We start from the raw sequence: 17,722 nt of genomic DNA, 5'->3' as shown, positions 1-17,722 counted from the left end.
TATATATGCGTATGTATCATTGACTTCTTTTTTTTTGAAGAACATGTAGCATACTTATTAGTAAGGTAAATACTAAAAACAACACAGGCAAAACAGGGTTTTATATATAATACAAGAAGGTAATACTGTAGAGGGTGACCAGGTAGGAGCAGGACAGCAGTGATGACATCATGAAAATGATGCTGTATAGTTGACAGTCTCTGCCTGTTTCATGCAAAGACATTTGACATGATCTTAACTACCTTTTACTTCCTTTATTAATGATGGATAGAGGGAACAAATGACTAGAGACAAATATTTTATTTGAAATAAGAGGTTATAAATGACTATTATAATACCCTTTTGAAAATTTTACTCTAAAAGTTATTCGTGAAGATTGGGGCTAAGTTGAATCTAAATTATTCTAACTACAAACTACAAAATCAAGACAATATGAAGTGAATTGTTTCAGGTGTTGACAAAAATACTCATCAACTTATGCTTTACACAGAAAAATTATTGTTTAGAATTGATCAATGATGCATTCTCAGACAAGCGATGCTCACAGATATCTCATTTAAGCATTAGATACATAAGCAAAGGGCATTCCAATCAGTCCCTCCTGTGTAGATGATGCTGGGTACTCAGAGAAGAGCAAAGGAAGACATTCCTTGCATATTAAGAGAAGATGCCAAGGTTTTGTTTATTGCAAGGTGAATGTGTTTTCTAGCTGGAAAAAGGCCATGCAAAGTAGGCACTTTTGTACAGTTCCAGGCAGAACTGGCACTTGGGAGATGGGTAGAATTTCACCAGATTGAGAAGGTGCTAAGCATGAGTCACTGGTGCCTCAGGGCCATGGAAAAGCAAGTCACCGAGTCTGGGTAGGAAAGCAAGTATTATGTTATTGGAATGCATGGTTACTTAAAGTGGTACAGTAAACGAAGTCGAAATCGAGCTATAGACAGCTAACCCGTGGAAGATGGTAGTTGACATTCTGCGGGAGTGAGAGCTCCTAATGGCTATGTTTTTAGGTATGGATAAGGGTAACATGGAGATGCTAAAATGTAGGCAGGAAAACAAGCTGCAGGCTGTTCAATAAGACACCAGTGGTTGAAATAGAAATAAAATTCCAACCTTGAAAAACATTATTGAAAACTGATTATAACACTGACTCTTGATTGAATGTGTGGTAGAAACATATAATGGTCTCCCAATATCTTTTCTCTCATCTGATTTGTTGGCTAGAGCTGTTCTACCAAGGTGTCTAGGTAACTGAAACAACAGAATCTATAAATACAAGCCTAAGGTGGCAGCAAGGTTGGTTCCTTCTAAAGGCTGGAAGGAAGAACCTATGTCTTACCTGTGGTGGTTTGAATATGCTTGGCCCAGGGAGTTGCACCATTAGGAGGTGTGGCCTTGTTGCAGTAGGTGTGGACTTGTTGGAGGAAGTGTGTCACTGTGGCAGTGGGCTTTGAGACCCTCCTCCTAGCCTTATGGGAGTCAGTCTTCTGTTTTCCTTTGGAACAAGATGTAGAACTCTCCGCTTCTCTTGGGCCATGCCTGCCTGGAAGCTATCATTCTCCTGTAATAGACTGAATCTCTGAACCTGTAAGCCAGCCCCAATTAATTAAATGTTGTATTTAATAGGAGTTGCCTTGGGCTGGAGAGATGGCTCAGCAGTTAAGAGCACTGACTGCTCTGCCAGAGGTCCTGAGTTCAAATACCAACAACCACATGGTGGCTCACAACCATCTGTAATGAGACATGATGTCCTCTCTTCCAGTGTGTCTTAAGACAGCTACAGTGTAATTATATATAATAAATAAATAAATTTTTAAACATCATCATCAACAACAACAACAACAACAACAAAAGTTGTCTTGATCATGGTGTCTTTTCACAGCAATGGAAACCCTAAGACAGTACTTTTTTCCTAGCTTTGGAAATAAACCTGTAAGTGCCTTGGTTGTCATTAGTCTAGCCTCTGCTCCTGTCTTCATGTGATGCTCACTCTGTGTGTCTTCTTTCCATAAGGATGCCAGTCATGTTGGGTTATGAGTCTACCCTACTGCAATACAGCATCATCTTAAGTAATTATAGCTGTGACAAATTATCAAATAAGGTCACTTTTGGGGAGCCATTGGAACTTCACAATAACATCTTGAGGTACACCTTTCAGTCCACAGTGCTTGACCTATGTGACAGATTCCTGGTTTGAGCTCTGCCTATGTCCACTCAGAATTGAGGTTTGTTTTTTCAGTTAGGACCACAGGGATGAATGAACACTAGTAAGACCAAGGTAAAAGTTGTGTGTGGTACCTTTTTGGGCAAACCATCCTTAAGGAACAGTGTACTGCCACAAATTTTCATCTCTACCTGCACTCATTGGCCAGCATCTATCCATGTAGTCACAGCTAAGAACTTGAGCCTCCATCTTGGGCGATCCACTTTTATGTCTCCCTTTCTCAAGGAATTGGGTTGTCAATTGGGCGTATGTTAGCCTTAACTCTTACAAAGTTGGGGGGGGGTGTTGAAGATGACAGGGGTCTGTTTATACACTGGGTAAGAGATCAAAGGCTGACCCAGACATTCTGAACTGTACCTTACTGGTTGACTCTAGCATATGGGTCATATGGGTGTGTGTTTTGTTTTGTTTTGTACAATGCTTTGGTTTGGGAAATGTTTTGACCCTTCTGAACCTTCTGATTGCCTTTGTGGTGTTTTGGGGGGATGGGCCCTTAAGAGGTGCTGTGGTAGTTTGAATAAGAATGCCTCCTATAGGCTCAGATGTTTCAATACTTGGTCTTGTTTGGGTAGGTTTTGGAGATGTGGCCTCGCTGGAGGAAGTATGTCACCAGAGGTGGGCTTTGAGAGTTTAAAGACTCTCCCATCTTCCACAGTTTGTCCCCTTTACTTCAGGCTTGTGGTTCAAGATGTGAGCCCTCAGCTTCTGCTCTAGCCACCAAGTCTGCAGTCTGCTGTTTCTACTGTGCCACAATGGATTCAAAACCCTCTGGAACCACACGCCAAATAAACTTTTCCTTTTATAATGTGCTTTGGCCATGGTGCTTCATCCCAGCAAATGAAATGGAAATACTATAGATAGTTAGGGAATACACACTATTAATGGCTTTCACAAGGATGAGTGTTGGTTACTACAGGAGAGAGTGCCATGTTTCTTCTATGTGTCTGTCTGCCTTTGTTGTCTACCATATTGTGAAATAGTCTGAGACTCTTACGAGAAGCTGATATCTGATCTTTGTCTTCCAGCCTCCAGAACATGTCCTAATCGTCTGTAATTTTACTAGTTACCAGTGTCAGATGTTTTAGTATAGTGTTGGAAATTGAACCAAAACATACAGTATTTTAAAAATCTGAGTTATAATAATTTTACTGAAGAATAAATAGAATATTCTCTAGCTTTTATAGATTAGTTGGTGTCCTACTACTTAAACTTACACAAGTAACTTTCTTAGGATACATACTGGGTCTCTGAAGAAGTGTCATTTAAGGCATTGCATTTTCTATTTTTATTTTTTGGTTAAATTTATTTTTAAGTGATTCAGAAAAGGACCAAATATCAATGGGATATTGTGTGATATCTTCATGCACAGGTACATTTTGTAATCAGGGTAAACATAGCTATCTCAAATGCCTACTACTTCCTTAGGGTGAAAACATGCAAAATCCTTTAAGTATTTGTTTAACACTTAACACTTAAGAAGCTGAAAGGATTCGTGGCAGGGATGTTCTACACTTTCAGAGCTCTTTTTTGTTTCTTTGTTTGTTTGCTTTTGTTTTTTGAGACAGGGTTTCTCTGTGTAGCCCTGGCTGTCCTGGAACTCATTCTGTAGACCAGGCTGGCTTCGAACTCTGAAATCCACCTGCCTCTGCCCCCCAAGTGCTGGTCAGAGCTCTTTTAGCGTAACAGTCCAGTCCCAAGTTCTATATATTCCACTTTTTGAAGTAAAACTATGATTTCTGTGACTCTCCTGGGCAGTGTCCAGCTGGCACCACTTTCACTCTAGAATGCATCATGAGATCTCTCTGGTAATGTCATTACCATCCCCCCTACTGAGCTTATAAAGGTATATATTCTAACAGCAAGTCTTCCCTGGACACATTTCTGGTGGTATATAACCCCCGCCTTAACCATGTCTCCAGGTATGCTGTAGCTTAAGAGACATGCACACTGCCATCCTAACACGACAGGCAGAATGTAAGAATGCTACAGAGCATTCTTACATTCTGCAAAGCTTTGCAGGGAGGAAGCAACACATCCAGCGCATGTCATCCAGCCAGACATCCAGATGGGCTACTGAGAGCAGGAAGTCCATGTCCTAAGTCTCCAGGAGGGATTGTAAGGTGGCATGGACCTGGGTTTAGATGTGTGTATGTGTAGCACTTCCAGCAGAGTGGGACACACTGGCTGACGCAGGGTCAGCACCAGAAGAGTGGGGGATGTTACCAATCCCCAGGAAAGCACCCAGTGACTCACAACTAGCCCACACACTGCTTTTCCTGAAGCTTTGCAGCAGTCCTCCAAGGAGTTGTTAGCCTTTAGAAATCTCATGCCTTCATAGAGTTCTCTATAGAAAACAGTCCATTTGTAGGTCTGCAAGTCTGTTCTAGACAGTGCAAGCAACCTAAGTAACAAACAAACAAACAAACACAAAACAAACAAAAACAAAGCAAAACAAAAAACCATTCTCTGTAACTTGAAAACCAGTTTGTGTGGTTGGGAGTAAGGTAAGGCTCATGTGGTATGTCAAGGGGCCACCCCAAAGTAAGCTCTGATATGAGACAAACTCAAAGCAGGTTCTGATGTGATAAAGAACTGACCTCAAAGTGGCCCCAATGTGTTAACAAATCAACCCTAAGCTGTGAGTCATGATAGTGCAAAGTTAGTGCCTACTAGGACAATGCAAAAGAGAGAAAAGACAAGAAGACCCCCCCCCCAAAAAAAAAAGAAGAAAAGGGAAAGGCTGCCCCAGGCTCCGTGCTGTACAGCTCCTGATTCAGGACACATCGAGCCTCTGCTTTGATCCCCATCAGCAAAGGGGCATCCGACTGGCTGTAACTTGGGCTCCAGCAGTTATGGAGTTTCTGGCACTGTTCCTGAGCTCACACATGCTGCTGACTGATGCTCTCAAGGACCTTCTGGAACTCCCCAAAGTGTCATGCTCTCTGCTTGCCACAGCTGAAGAACTGAGCTTGCTCCTGAAGTGCTCTCATGAGAGAGGGTTCCCCATCGAAGCCTGCAGCACTTCCTGCCCGTGGTAGCTGCTTGACAAGATGCATGTTTACAAATGAGACTACCATAATCTTTCCACTAGCACAGTATTGTAGGGGATGTTTGTGTGAATAAACTGAGCGTATTTGAAAGGCTTGTGTGGAGTTCCTAACTGCTGAGCACCTAACAGCCCACTGGCATGATCTTCACAGTACATCAAATTGTTCATTTGGCCCGTAGCTGGGGAAAAAAACGTCTTACTGCTTAGTGGAAATAAATCAGACTAATTAAATACACTGGCCCTTCATTTTGTATTAGTGTCTTTTATAAACATTGTATTTAGCTTCAATTGTAGGAAAAGAGTTCCATTTTGTTTTGGTCTACTTTTTCTTCATCTTTTCCAGTTGACCACCAGGGCAAACAGAGTCTTTTTGGCATCTCAATTCAAATGAACATGCATGAGCAAGTACACATGGGGTCTGAAGAGATGGCTTGGTTCTTAAGAGCTCATACTGCTCTTAGAGAAGACCTGAGTTCAGTCCCCATTATCCATGCTGGGCAGCTCACAAGTTCTTGTATCTCCAGCTCCAGAGGATCTGGTGCCCTCTCTGACCTCCATGGGTACTCATGCACATATACACACATGCTTACAAAATGAAATTAAACAAGTGTACATGCTTATAAAAGCATGGCTTCTTAGTTGGTGTTAAGCTCCAAATAACCTTAAAGAGTGGCTTTCCCATTTAAAAGTGCAGACCTTGTACAGAGTATCTTCATAGTAGTTAAAATTGGGAGCTACTACAGATCTCAAACTGTGGTAAAATTTGACCTAGACATGAAATATCCATATGATGTGGTATTGTGTAAGGGATGCGATTAATTGTAATGTTTTTTAAAATGAGTTCTTAGATATTTCAAATTAGAGAAAATTTCAATTAAAGTTAATAGGAAGGTGGTGGCTCATGACTTTAATCCCAGCTCTTTGGGAGGCAGATGCAAGTGGATTTTGGTGAGGCTGAGGCCAGTCTGGTGTACAGAGCAAGTTCTAGAAGAACTAGGACTATACAGAGAAACAGTGACGTGAAAAACCTAAAAATAATTAAAAATAGATAAGTAAATTTCCAAGGACCAGTCTGGGCTCGGAGAGAGGTTCTCAGAGAAGGGGTGTCTGGGAGCGGTGAAAAAACGACTCAAAGTCAAAACATGGGTTACCAGATGACAACGACGACGACAGCCTATGTACTGCTCGAGAGAACGTTCTAGATTGTGCCCTATGTTTTGCTCAAGACAGCTTTCTCTTGCTATTCTAAAAACTCTATGGATAGCTTACTTCTTGCAGATCAAAAGCCCACTTTTTAATTTACATATCAATGTAGTCATTATTCCATTTGATTATCCCAGAGATCAGCATCCCATGACTCCAGCCCCTTGATTCTTAGAAAGAGACAGCAAACACACATTTTTTTTTTTAACATTGCAAAAGAATTCAAAGGTCTGCTTGCCTTTGTTAAGCACAGAAGATAAGTTAGCTGGGTGGGACATGCCCTGAAATGACCATTCCAATGTTGCCTGGACCTAAATCTGCTCTGCCCCAGGCTGTCCTTCAATTCTCAGAAATCTGCCTGCCTTTGTACTTTCCTGTCTTTTATCTTTCTGACAACCTGGCTCATAGTGCAGCTCTCTCTGTTCCTTTAGATCTGTGAAGCTCCTTATATAATTCATATTGCGTCCTTATATTTTGCATAGTTTGAAAAATTATATACTTGCGAACTCATATTTTTTAGAGTTCTTTCCCACAGCCTTGAGGGCTGTCCTAAAGATCTCAGCAGTTACTCTTTTACAGAGACATTAGCCACACCCTTGATTCCTGGACTTGTGCTGTCTCTCATTATCATGGAGTCATTAGCCTCAGCTGAGAGAACATTCATCAGAGGAGGAATATGAAAATACATACATTATTGTACAAACAAGGCTCACACACCAGCAACCACCTCTTGAAGGCCCACACCCTGCTGCCTGTGTGACGTCATTCTGTCCCTTACATGGCTAAGCCAGACTCCGCAATAAATAAATAAAGTTAATGTTTAGGATGCAAATTTTTACATAGATTATATGTCACATCCAGTTGCCTTTTGGCTTTGTAAAGGCTGACAGGGAGAAACAAGACCATTCCTTCTCTTTTTTTCTGGGTGGGGATAATGTTATAGTTTATGTTTTGATAATTTTAATATTGTAAGTATGTTATTTTTATAATGAAGGAAAAAGATGTAACTCAAAGGTTTCAAATTTCCCATTGGCAGTTTTCTTTGGGCAAACACTATGATATTCTGTTGCTTTGAACCTCTTTTAATAGGGTTGTTATTATTACCTTGCAACTTGCTAATGTACAGCATAATCCTTGCCTGAGCTTCTGTTTTATGAGGACATCAGTTTCCAATTTTTAAGACATTTGATCACTGTTACCATCGAGAGGAATTCTGCTGTGTGCAAGCCTCCTGACTTTTACCTTTGTGGTATCGATAAATGTGAAGTGGGTAGATAACTTGTTCAAATATATATATATATATATATATATATATATATATATATATATAACCCCAACCCTGCTAGAAAATGCTTATTTAATGTCAATGCAGAACTCATTGGTTATTGTAAGGGCCTTGTGAAGGTTTGTATACGCTTGGCCAAGGGAATGGCACTGTTGGGAGATATGGCTTTGTTGGAGTAGGTGTGGCCATGTGGGAGTGGGCTTTAATACCCAGTCCTAGATGCCTGGGAGTACTCTGCTAGCATCCTTTAGATGAAGATGCAGAACTTCCAGCCCCCCCTGCACCATGCCTGCCTGGATGCTGCCATGTTCCTGCCATGATGATAATAGACTGAACCTCTGAACCCTGTAAGTCAGCCCCAATTAAATGTTGTCCTTATAAGACTTGCCTTGGTCTGTTCACAGCAGTAAAACCCTAACTGAGACAGGCCTGTTGCTGGATCTTCTTCCTTCTTCAGGAATGTGGTGATGTGTCAGCCAATGATTTCCCCTCACACACACATACACACGCACACACACACACACATGAATGAAGAGCTAGTACACACACACACACACACACACATGAATGAAGAGCTAGTACCAGGTTTTAGACGTACTTACCTCAGAAAACCTTCAGCCTCGAATCGAAAGCGCTCACGTGACTGGAAGCATGGTTCTGCAGTCTTCGCTGCGCACTCAGCGTGTTTTCAGCGTGTTCGGCATGATCGGCGCGCTTACTCAGTTATAAATGCCAAGAGGGCAGGGGCTTTCCTCCTTTCACCTCTCTAGCTGTACAGCGGTGTGTAGAAAGGAAGAATGAGACACGGCAGACATTTCTTCCGCACATTGACCCTGGGACTCTTGAAATCCAGTGTGGAATCATTTAGGTACAAATACATAATCTGTTTCATAGAAGGAACAGCATTTTGAGTGAAGTTTAAAGTCCATGCCATATTGTCCTTGATACATTGAAAATACAATTAATATTCAGATTACTATCACCCCACAGAGAATACCTGTCAGTCATGACTAAGATGCTAAGACATGGACTAAAAAGCAAATGAGAGGGCTGGCTTAGTGATTAAGAGTACTGACTGCTCTTCCAGATGATCCAAGTTCAATTCCCAGAACCCACACAGCAGCTCACAACTGTCCATCGTAACTCCAGTGCCAGGGGGCCCAATACCCTCACAGACATAAACGCAAGCAAAACATGAAATAAGAAATTTTAAAATATTTTAAAAAGCAAAATGAAACCCATTGAACATGTTATGACACTATGATCAAGAATCAAGAATCTGGGATTGACATTCTTAATGAAGCACAATTTCAGCCCAGATTTATATAAAATGTTTCATTATTAAAAACACACAATCATCTCACACTAAGATAATCAATCAAGATAATGAAATCAAGTCTGTTAAAATAGTCTCAAAACACCCCTCTGGGGATTGGCAGGGAGAGCAACAGAACACTTGATGTCATAGTATTTATTCAAAAATTCTCCATGGTAAACTGTTAAATAGCTTCATAAAACAATACTTTATAATTTTGGGAATGGGGAGAAATCTTGTTAACTACTTTCTAAAATGTAAAGTAGGAGGGTTGTATTAAACTTTGAAATATCACATCACTTTATAAAACTTCATTAGGCCAAGTGAGAGGGCTTCAGTAAATTCATTTTTTCTTGTAATTATATGAACATTCATTAAGGACACACACACGCAAATAGACCCTATTTAAACATGAGTATGAATGTCTAAATTCTGAGTGAAGAATGTTTTATGCTAGTAATATCATCTTGTGATTTCAGTTTCTTTCAGCATAATTATGTCAATTAAAAAGACCTAGTGGCTCTCTTCCCTAGTGGAGTGGAAAAACCTACAAGCCGGATTTGTTTGCTTCTCTTTACCTCTGAGACTATGCTTTCCCCTAGACCTTCCCACCACACCCTCTGACTCAGAGACTATTTGAAGGGGACACCTGTTTTGAATGGATCCACAGGAAATACTCATGTGGTCTTCTCATAACCGGACCCTTTATCTGGTTGGTTGAAACATGATCATGATTTAAAAGAAAACAAAACCCCTACTCCGCCCACAGACTGCTGCAACTTCCCTGTGACAACATTTACTGGAAGGCTGAGGGAATCCAGTTTATATTTACTTTCCTCCCATTCAGCTCTGGTGCGGTAGTATAAGGGAGGTGGGGTGGGAAATGTCGAAGTGCAAAAGGAATTTTAACTCCGAAAGATTTGTATTAAATCACACATGCGTGGGTGAGGTTTACATCCTCCGGGTGGTTTGGCTTGCAAATGGAATGCTGTCTCATAGCAGTCATGGCAATCAGCACAGATTTCTATTTATAAAACTTGCCCTGGTCAGTAACTGCTAAAGTAGCTTGCCATCAAGCCTCATGACCTGCGTTCGATGGAGGGGGCTCACACCTGAGCTGTCCTCTGGCCTCCACGTTTGTCCTGTGGTACATGCATGTACCCACAACACGTAATAAGTTTAAAAAAGAATTTGTTCAAAGCTCGTGCATACTGATAAATTATTAAAGCCTTGTGAAATTTATAAGGGGCTTCACAGTCATAAATGCTCATTAATATTAAACCCTCAACTGAATCCTAAGTAATGGGTGTCACTGGAGGGGGACTGTGTGTAGCTTTACACGTTCTGACCCCATCTGGTGCCATGGCAGCCAGCACCAGCTGCCCGGGGATGCCGGGTCCGGACCGGTTCGGCCAGGTCCTTCCCGTCTGGAACCGCGGTTGCCCGAGAGGCGCTCCCACCGTGGAGGCCGGGGTGGACCTCGCGGACCGCCTAGGGGGCGCCCGGCCGGTACGACAAACGCCGCTGCAGAATGACGCAGATGACGCCAGAGATGACACCAGGCCGCCAGCTCGCGTAGGCTGCACTGCCGCCCCGCCCGCGCAGGTCTCCGGTGCGCTCGGCGCCGCCACTGTCCCCAGGGACGCGCCCCGCCTCCTGCGCTCCGCCCCTCGCCTCGCCGCGCCGCGCCCCGGTTCCCACGGCGCCCGGCACTGCGGAGCAGCTCGCCTGCCCTCCCCACGAGCAGCCCGGCGGGGCCAGGCCGCGCGAACATGGCGCTTGTCCCCTGCCAGGTGCTGAGGGTAGCAATCCTGCTATCCTATTGCTCTATCCTGTGCAACTACAAGGCCATCGAAATGCCCTCGCATCAGACCTACGGGGGCAGCTGGAAGTTCCTGACCTTCATTGATCTGGTAAGGCTGTGGGCTGCACCTCCGTGTGCGTGCGTGCGTGTTTGTGCGTGTGTGTGCGCGCGTGTGTGCGTGTTTGTGCCTGTGTGTGTGTGTGTGTGTCACGGGAGCACCAATGCGTGCTGGCCACCAACAGCCACGCTGGGCTCCACTGAAGGCCTGGATGCCCTTCTCACCTTTACCTGGTAGGTAGAGGAGGAAAACATGGGAGTACAGCCAAACGGGCACAGGCCTGCTTCTAAGAAGTGACCAGGGAATAGGATTGTGCCACCAAAAGCATCTGTTGGCCCCGATCATTAATTCTCCACCAAAGTGTTTTCCAGAACCTCATGCAAAGGTAAACTTGCAGCACCCAAAGGAGACTTGAGTATTGCCTGGTTCCATGGAACATGGCTTAGAAACACAAACACACCCCCTTCAGGAGGAGAGAAATTGCCCCATAGGAGAGAAATTGCCCCATAAAAACCTTTGCACATGTTTTTCTGCCCACTGTCAACAATTTGTTTAAAACTCTTTAGAAACACTGAGAGAGCAGTTCCCGGTGAGGCTCCACTTGGCAACTACTGAACTTCTAGTCTTTCACATTGAAAGTCTGCAGTTTGTGTAATCATCCATTCTGCTGACACATGATAATTTTAAAGAGGAGCAGACAAGTATAATTATTTTTAAGTTTTTATACCTTGGGTACCGAAAGCACTCCTGTAGATAATCAGAGGGCACAATGCCTTGTAATGACTTGGGGTAGGTGTAGAGCTTTGAAAAGTCACCAAGACTGAGTCATAAATATATTCAAAGGTTATCAAACAAGGGCCGTGTATGGAAACACAAGCAATTAAAAGATCACGGAGAAAAACATACAGCCAAGTCCTGGAGCGCAAAGACTCCGAGGTTATGCATAAGCTTGGTGCAATCACAAGGTTGGCACAAATTTTCTTGACCCTCGACTTTGACAAATTTGAACCTATTTGAATATCTTTCCAGCGGTGTAAGATGCCTAAAGAGATACAGGTAGATGTTTTCAAAAGACCTTCTATTTTCAATATATAAGATATACGCAACTTTTCCCACCTGCCTCTAGGCAAAGGGCTGCCTGGTGTTGCCTGCCTGAGTTGGGCTTTTCAGCTTCTTATTGGAATTAACTTCCCTCTAAACATATGCATTCCCTACCAGCATTTTTTATTTCCTCCTACTGTTTGCCCACCTGAAGAACACATGATAGGACTTTGCTCTCAGCTCCTTGTAGCTTTCATATAGATGGCTATCTCTGGGAGTACCTGCCTGGATGGGCTGATTGGCTAGTCAGTGGAGACTGGCTTTGCCAGATGTGTGGTACAGCAAGCAGATGTTCGCATATACAGAGTATACTCAATCTTCAGTAGCCCCAAGGCTCTGATAGTTATGCATAGAAAGCATTTAGGAGCACTTGGGAGGCAGAGGCAGGTGGATTTCTGAGTTCGAGGCCAGCCTGGTCTACAGAGTGAGTTCCAGGACAGCCAGAACTACACAGAGAAACCCTGTCTTGAAAAACCAAAAAAACCAAAACAACAAAGCCAAACCAAACCAAACAACCAAACAACCAACCAACCAACAAACAAAAAGTGCCTAGGCTTTCAGAACCCTTTAGGATGCAATGCGAGCAGAACTCCTTTTTGTATCAAGGTCTTCTCTCATTCCTGAATCAGCTCTTCCCCTGAGCTGGTCTATTTGAGTGTGACCGAAGATGGAGCCATAGCTTTTATGAACACCATTCCTCTGGGCCTTTCTTTGCCTTTCATGGTTCTTGTGGGGGAGGAGAAAGCAGGTCATTGGGTGAGAGGTCATCAGGAACGGGGGGTGTAGGTTAACTCAATGCTTTACATTGGCATTGCCTATTATGGATTAGAAAATGAGGATCACAAGAAACAATCTCCCCCCACTAGCCCTCATGTGACTTGAAACGGTAGTAGTCAGTTTGGCGGGCTGCCATGCCCTTTCTATTTTCATATGCAATTGTTGGACCCATTTATAATAGCACTTAACTATACAGATTTTCTCTGGGTAGCCCAGTATTAAACTCAGGTTTGAAACTTCATTTCACTCTTATGTTTTAGCCCTCTGTTTATCTAGAGTCTTAATCCAGTCATTCAAAGTTGTCACAGTCTTTGGCTCCTGGTTGAAATGGAATAATTACACTTAACTAGTAGTTCCTGAGAGAAACTACCTCTGAAGTATATTCCACAAATCATGCAGAGCGTTATTCTTCTATTAAAGGTTTAGAGTCCTTGGAGCACTGTACAGCTGTACAAACAGCCGATCTGTCAGACCCCTGTGAGGGCCTGAAAAGAGAGCCCTAATGGAAGCTACCTGTATAATTTTACATTCCTCTGTGTTTTTAAATGACAGTGAGTAAACTTTACATACTCCTACTGGGCAATTTTGATGATTCTAAGCAGTTTTCAAAGAGGGCCTTTGCTTGTCACAATTTTAACAAGAAGGCCCCATTTCTGGCCAACTTGCATCGCAAGCGAGGCCACTAATCACGACGGCCATGGTTAGGATCTAGTTCTGCAGCATCAGCTGACTTGAACAGGACTCAGGAAACTTGGGCTCGTGAGGCCAGGCACAGGTGGTTATGTGGTGGTCAAATCTTTCTTTGAGTAGGAGAGCCAGCAGAATCAGAGCCGGTGGTCAAAAGCTGAAACATGGCTCACTGCTACTGGTAATCTTAGATTGTTATTCCTGAGCGTTGCTTTCCTTTGTGTGGAGGGACTGCCAGGGAACTAGAGTGCCATGGGAGACTTCAAGTTAGCAAGTGGAAAAAGACCACCTTGATGTGCTAGGGAGAACCGTGGGACCCAAATATTTCCACATCTTAAAGCGCAGAATCTCTAGACTGTGTTAGGTTAGTGGGCAAGAGAGGAACTAAGACAGTTTAATTGTTCAGGAACATGCAGAATACATAGTGGTTCTGCACACACATGAGCCCTCTTAAAGGCAGAATAACAAATCGGGAGAAGACCCAAAATGAGGAGGATGTGACCATGGGAGTAAGTGACAAAGTGACACTGCCATTGCTGGCTGTGAGGATGGGGGAGGGGATTTTCAGGCCAGGAAGGGGCAAGGACTTGGTTTTCCCATAGCATTTATGCAGGGTATACAGATCTGCTGAATTCTGAGTTTTATCTCAGTGAAACCTGTTTTGGACTTCTGACCTCCAGAGCTGTAAAATAATAAGCTTATATAGTTTAGGCCACTAAAATGTTGGTAACCTGTTGTAGCAGGTTACCAAATAGGGGGAGGACATTGCTGGATGCAGAGTCTCTGGTTTAGAGAAAACATCCCCAGAGGCCCGTTCATTGATTCAGCCACTTAGGCATATTAGAAAATTGCTTTTTTTGTTTTTTTTGATTTTTTGTAAACATAGGATTTTACCTGCTTCTTCATGTGGGGTGTGCATATGTGTAACAGTGGACAGTGGAAGATTCTATAAAGGTTAAGCCACATGGAGAAGATGAAGCCTTTTCTTTGCTCTGATCTATCTCTGAAACTACTGCTATACAAAACATATACTGGCTGGCTCTGTGCCAACGTGACGCAACTGGAGTTATCACAGAGAAAGGAGCTTCAGTTGGGAAATGCCTCCATGAGATCCAGCTGTAAGGCATTTTCTCAATTAGTGATGGGGGGAGGAGGGGGCAGTGCTTTGTGGGTGGTGCCATCCTTGGGTTCTATAAGAAAGCAAGCTGAGCAAGTCAGGGTAAGCAAGCCAGTAAGCAACATCCCTCCATGGCCTCTGCATCAGCTCCTACTTCCTGGCCTGCTTGAGTTCCAGTCCTGACTTCCTTGGTGATGAACAGCAGTGTGGAAGTGTAAGCTGAATAAACCCTTTCCTCCCCAACTTGCTTCTTGGTCCTGATGTTTGTGCAGGAATAGACACCCCGACTAAGACAACACACTAAGCCAAAAGGACTACTCTGAATTGTAAATGGGCTGGAAAAGAAATTAAACAAACATTTGGGATATTCTCTTAGTCAATGTCATTACTGATGGATTTTCTCCAGATGATCTGGGCTCATTCCTGTATTCACTAGCTGTACGATTCTTCTTCAACTTACATAGTGATTATTCCCAAAGATAATTAAAACAAAGACTTAGAAGAAATCCAGGATAGATTAACCCAAAGGCAACTGTGTTGTATAAGCCTGCATGGTAATTCTTAGAGCAGTAGGTAGGTTTTTAGTGAATGTCTGAATAAGCAGAAACAATATCCTTGCAAATAGTTAACGAGTGGTTTTTTTTTTTCCTTGTCTACTCTCCTCCCAAAACATCAAAGGCACTTTTAAAGTGTTTTGACCCAAACATTATTTAGATGTGCAATAAAATTTCTAACAGAGGGGGCAGAATCAACTTCCTGGAAAACATGAACTGGATATTTGCTATCAAGATTAGCAATGACGTTGGATTCAAGTTTGTAACAATAAACAAACAAATAAATAAATAAGGTCTGATATTCTCAGCCATTATGGTTCTGTTACATTTTTAGAGTTATTTCTTTTTTTAATTATTTTTATTAGGTATTTTCTTCATTTACAATTCAAATGTTATCCTGAAAATCCCTTATACCCTCCCCCGGCCCTGCACCCCAACCCATCTACTCCCACTTTCTGGCCCTGGCATTCCCCTGCATTGGGGCATATAATCTTTGCAAGACCAAGGACCTCTCCTTCCAATGATGGCTGACTAGGCCATCTTCTGCTACATATGCAGCTAGAGACACGAGCTCTGGGGGTACTGGTTAGTTCATATTGCTGTTCCTCCTATAGGGTTGCAGACCCCTTCTGCTCCTTAGGTACTTTAAAAAAAAATAATGATGTACACTGTAGCTGTCTTCAGACACACCAGAAGAGGGCATCAGATCTCATTACAGATGGTTGTGAGCCACCATGTGGTTGCTGGGATTTGAACTCAGGACCTTCTGAAGAGTAGTCAGTGCTCTTAACTCCAGAGCCATCTCTCCATCCCCCGAGAGTTATGATTTCTTAGGGCCGTGCCTTGCTCATTAGTTTTATCTGGACCTTTCATACAGGCGTTGGGAGACTGTTGTCTTTTACCCCCTTGCTCAAAGTGTGAGTGAGGACCCGTATGCTCAGTGCCCCACTAGAACTTAACTATACAGATTTTGTCTTGGTAGCCCAGTAATTATTTCCCTTGCTGTGACAAAATACCTCCAACAAAGGACTTGGAGGGACTAACAGTTTAATTTGGCTCCCAGTTTGTGGGGATACAGAACATCATGAAGGGGAAGAAATGTCAGTAGGTGTGTGAAGCAGAGAGCAAAATTTCAAGGCTCACCACTATGCATACATTTCCTCTGAGGAGGCCCCATCTCCTAAAGTTTCCTTTAACATTCTTCCAAAACATGACCAACTGATGGGGACCCAGTGTGCAAACATGTGAGCCAATGGGACATTCAAGCCTCAACACCTTTGCAGCCAGAATTAGCATTTTAAAAAGACCATCAGGTGATGCATGTCTACATTCTAATTTGATAAATGATGCTGTGGACTGTAATTTAATGTGGAATGCCTGCAGATAGTAATTCTGAGATAGTAATTCTGCATACTTCCAAACTGTGCTTAAGGTGCCTTAAACAATGACATAGTTAAAACATGTAAAACGTTACAGTTTGAAAACAGAAGTGAAAGATAGGTACCATACATCAAGTTACGGTAGGCTACTTATTACCACTGAAGAACATATGGAGATAATCTTCAGGGCAGCCAAGACACACAAAACAATTACATTGTCTTACTGTTCCTAGAGATGGAATAGTGAATGTGTAACATGGTGCCAGGGAGCAAAGTCTTCTTTCTTAGGCACTTACTCTTCAAGTCTGATACGTATATCATCATAGTTAGCATACTAGTAGCATGATAGACAACCTCTTTTTAATATTATAATTAACCATTCTTTTGTTTGTTTGTTTTTGAGACAAAGTCTCACGGTGTAGCCTGGCTGGCTTTGAGCTCAAGAAGACTGCCCCCCTGCCCCCTCCCCCTGCCCCCATCCCCAACCCCCTTTCTTCTCAGTACTGGAATTAAAAGCATGTGTCACTATGTCTGGCTAATTAAACATTCTTTGGCTGGATGTTTCATAATTTTATGAGAGACCAGGGCAAGGTCTTATATTTTAATATGAGTGAAGGGATTGAGTCTGATTATTTTGTTGTTATCATCGTCTCTTTTATTATCTGTCATGAAAAGAATTTAAGAAAAACTGTAAGAAGGGACAGAGTAATAAACGCTCCAATATGGAAGATCTTGCGTGGTCTGTTCAAACCACAGGAGATGATTGATCCAGTGTTCTTGGATATGTATGTATGTATATATGGAAAGGAAAAGGAACTCCTTAAGCGCACTGTGTTTCACATTTGTGTTAGTCGTATGTACTCAAACATACTTATCAGGTGCCTACTTGACCGCAGTCCATGGTATCACCTGGAAGGAAATGAAATGTCTTGGCATTCTGTGTTTGTTACGTAACTATGGTGTGTTCCTTAGCCAGCCAAAGCCACAGGTGCCATGTGGAGGCCACTGGTTCATCACTACTTGCAGAACAAAGTTAGGTGTTTGTCTTTAATTCTCTTGGATATTAAACAGAGCATGTAACTGCATCTGCAGGACACTCAAATGTATGTAAAAAACCAGGAGAGTAATCCTTTGCCTTGCTTTGACTCCCCTCCCCTCCCCTCCCCTCC

At 42.7% G+C, this 17,722-nt stretch overlaps 1 protein-coding gene and 1 long non-coding RNA gene across 5 annotated transcripts in view; one reads left to right on the top strand and one right to left on the bottom strand.

Moving 5' to 3' along the window:
- Nucleotides 1–479: 479 nt before the first annotated feature.
- On the bottom strand, nt 480–8,388 carry LOC110302886. Its single transcript, XR_002378875.1, has 3 exons — nt 8,364–8,388; nt 1,340–1,585; nt 480–856 (listed from the first exon to the last, which is right to left on the bottom strand). It is a non-coding gene; the product is annotated as an uncharacterized LOC110302886 (long non-coding RNA).
- A 2,233-nt stretch (nt 8,389–10,621) lies between these two features.
- The window catches only part of Aig1 (androgen induced 1), a 221,865-nt gene continuing 214,764 nt past the window's right edge, over nt 10,622–17,722 (top strand). The window contains exon 1 of one of the 4 annotated variants that reach the window (XM_021174292.1): nt 10,622–10,989. In XM_021174292.1, the coding sequence (XP_021029951.1) occupies nt 10,849–10,989 (141 nt within the window). In that variant the 5' untranslated portion in view covers nt 10,622–10,848. The remainder of the gene's footprint in view (nt 10,990–17,722) is intronic. The other 3 variants (XM_029482395.1, XM_021174291.2, XM_029482396.1) reach the window with 3 other exon arrangements.

The sequence above is a fragment of the Mus caroli genome, chromosome 10 (assembly GCF_900094665.2).
Source record: "Mus caroli chromosome 10, CAROLI_EIJ_v1.1, whole genome shotgun sequence".
In the NCBI taxonomy this organism is placed as follows: domain Eukaryota; kingdom Metazoa; phylum Chordata; class Mammalia; order Rodentia; family Muridae; genus Mus; species Mus caroli.
The sequence above is the reverse complement of the archived record's forward strand: the minus strand, read 5'-3'. Positions and strand labels throughout refer to the sequence as shown.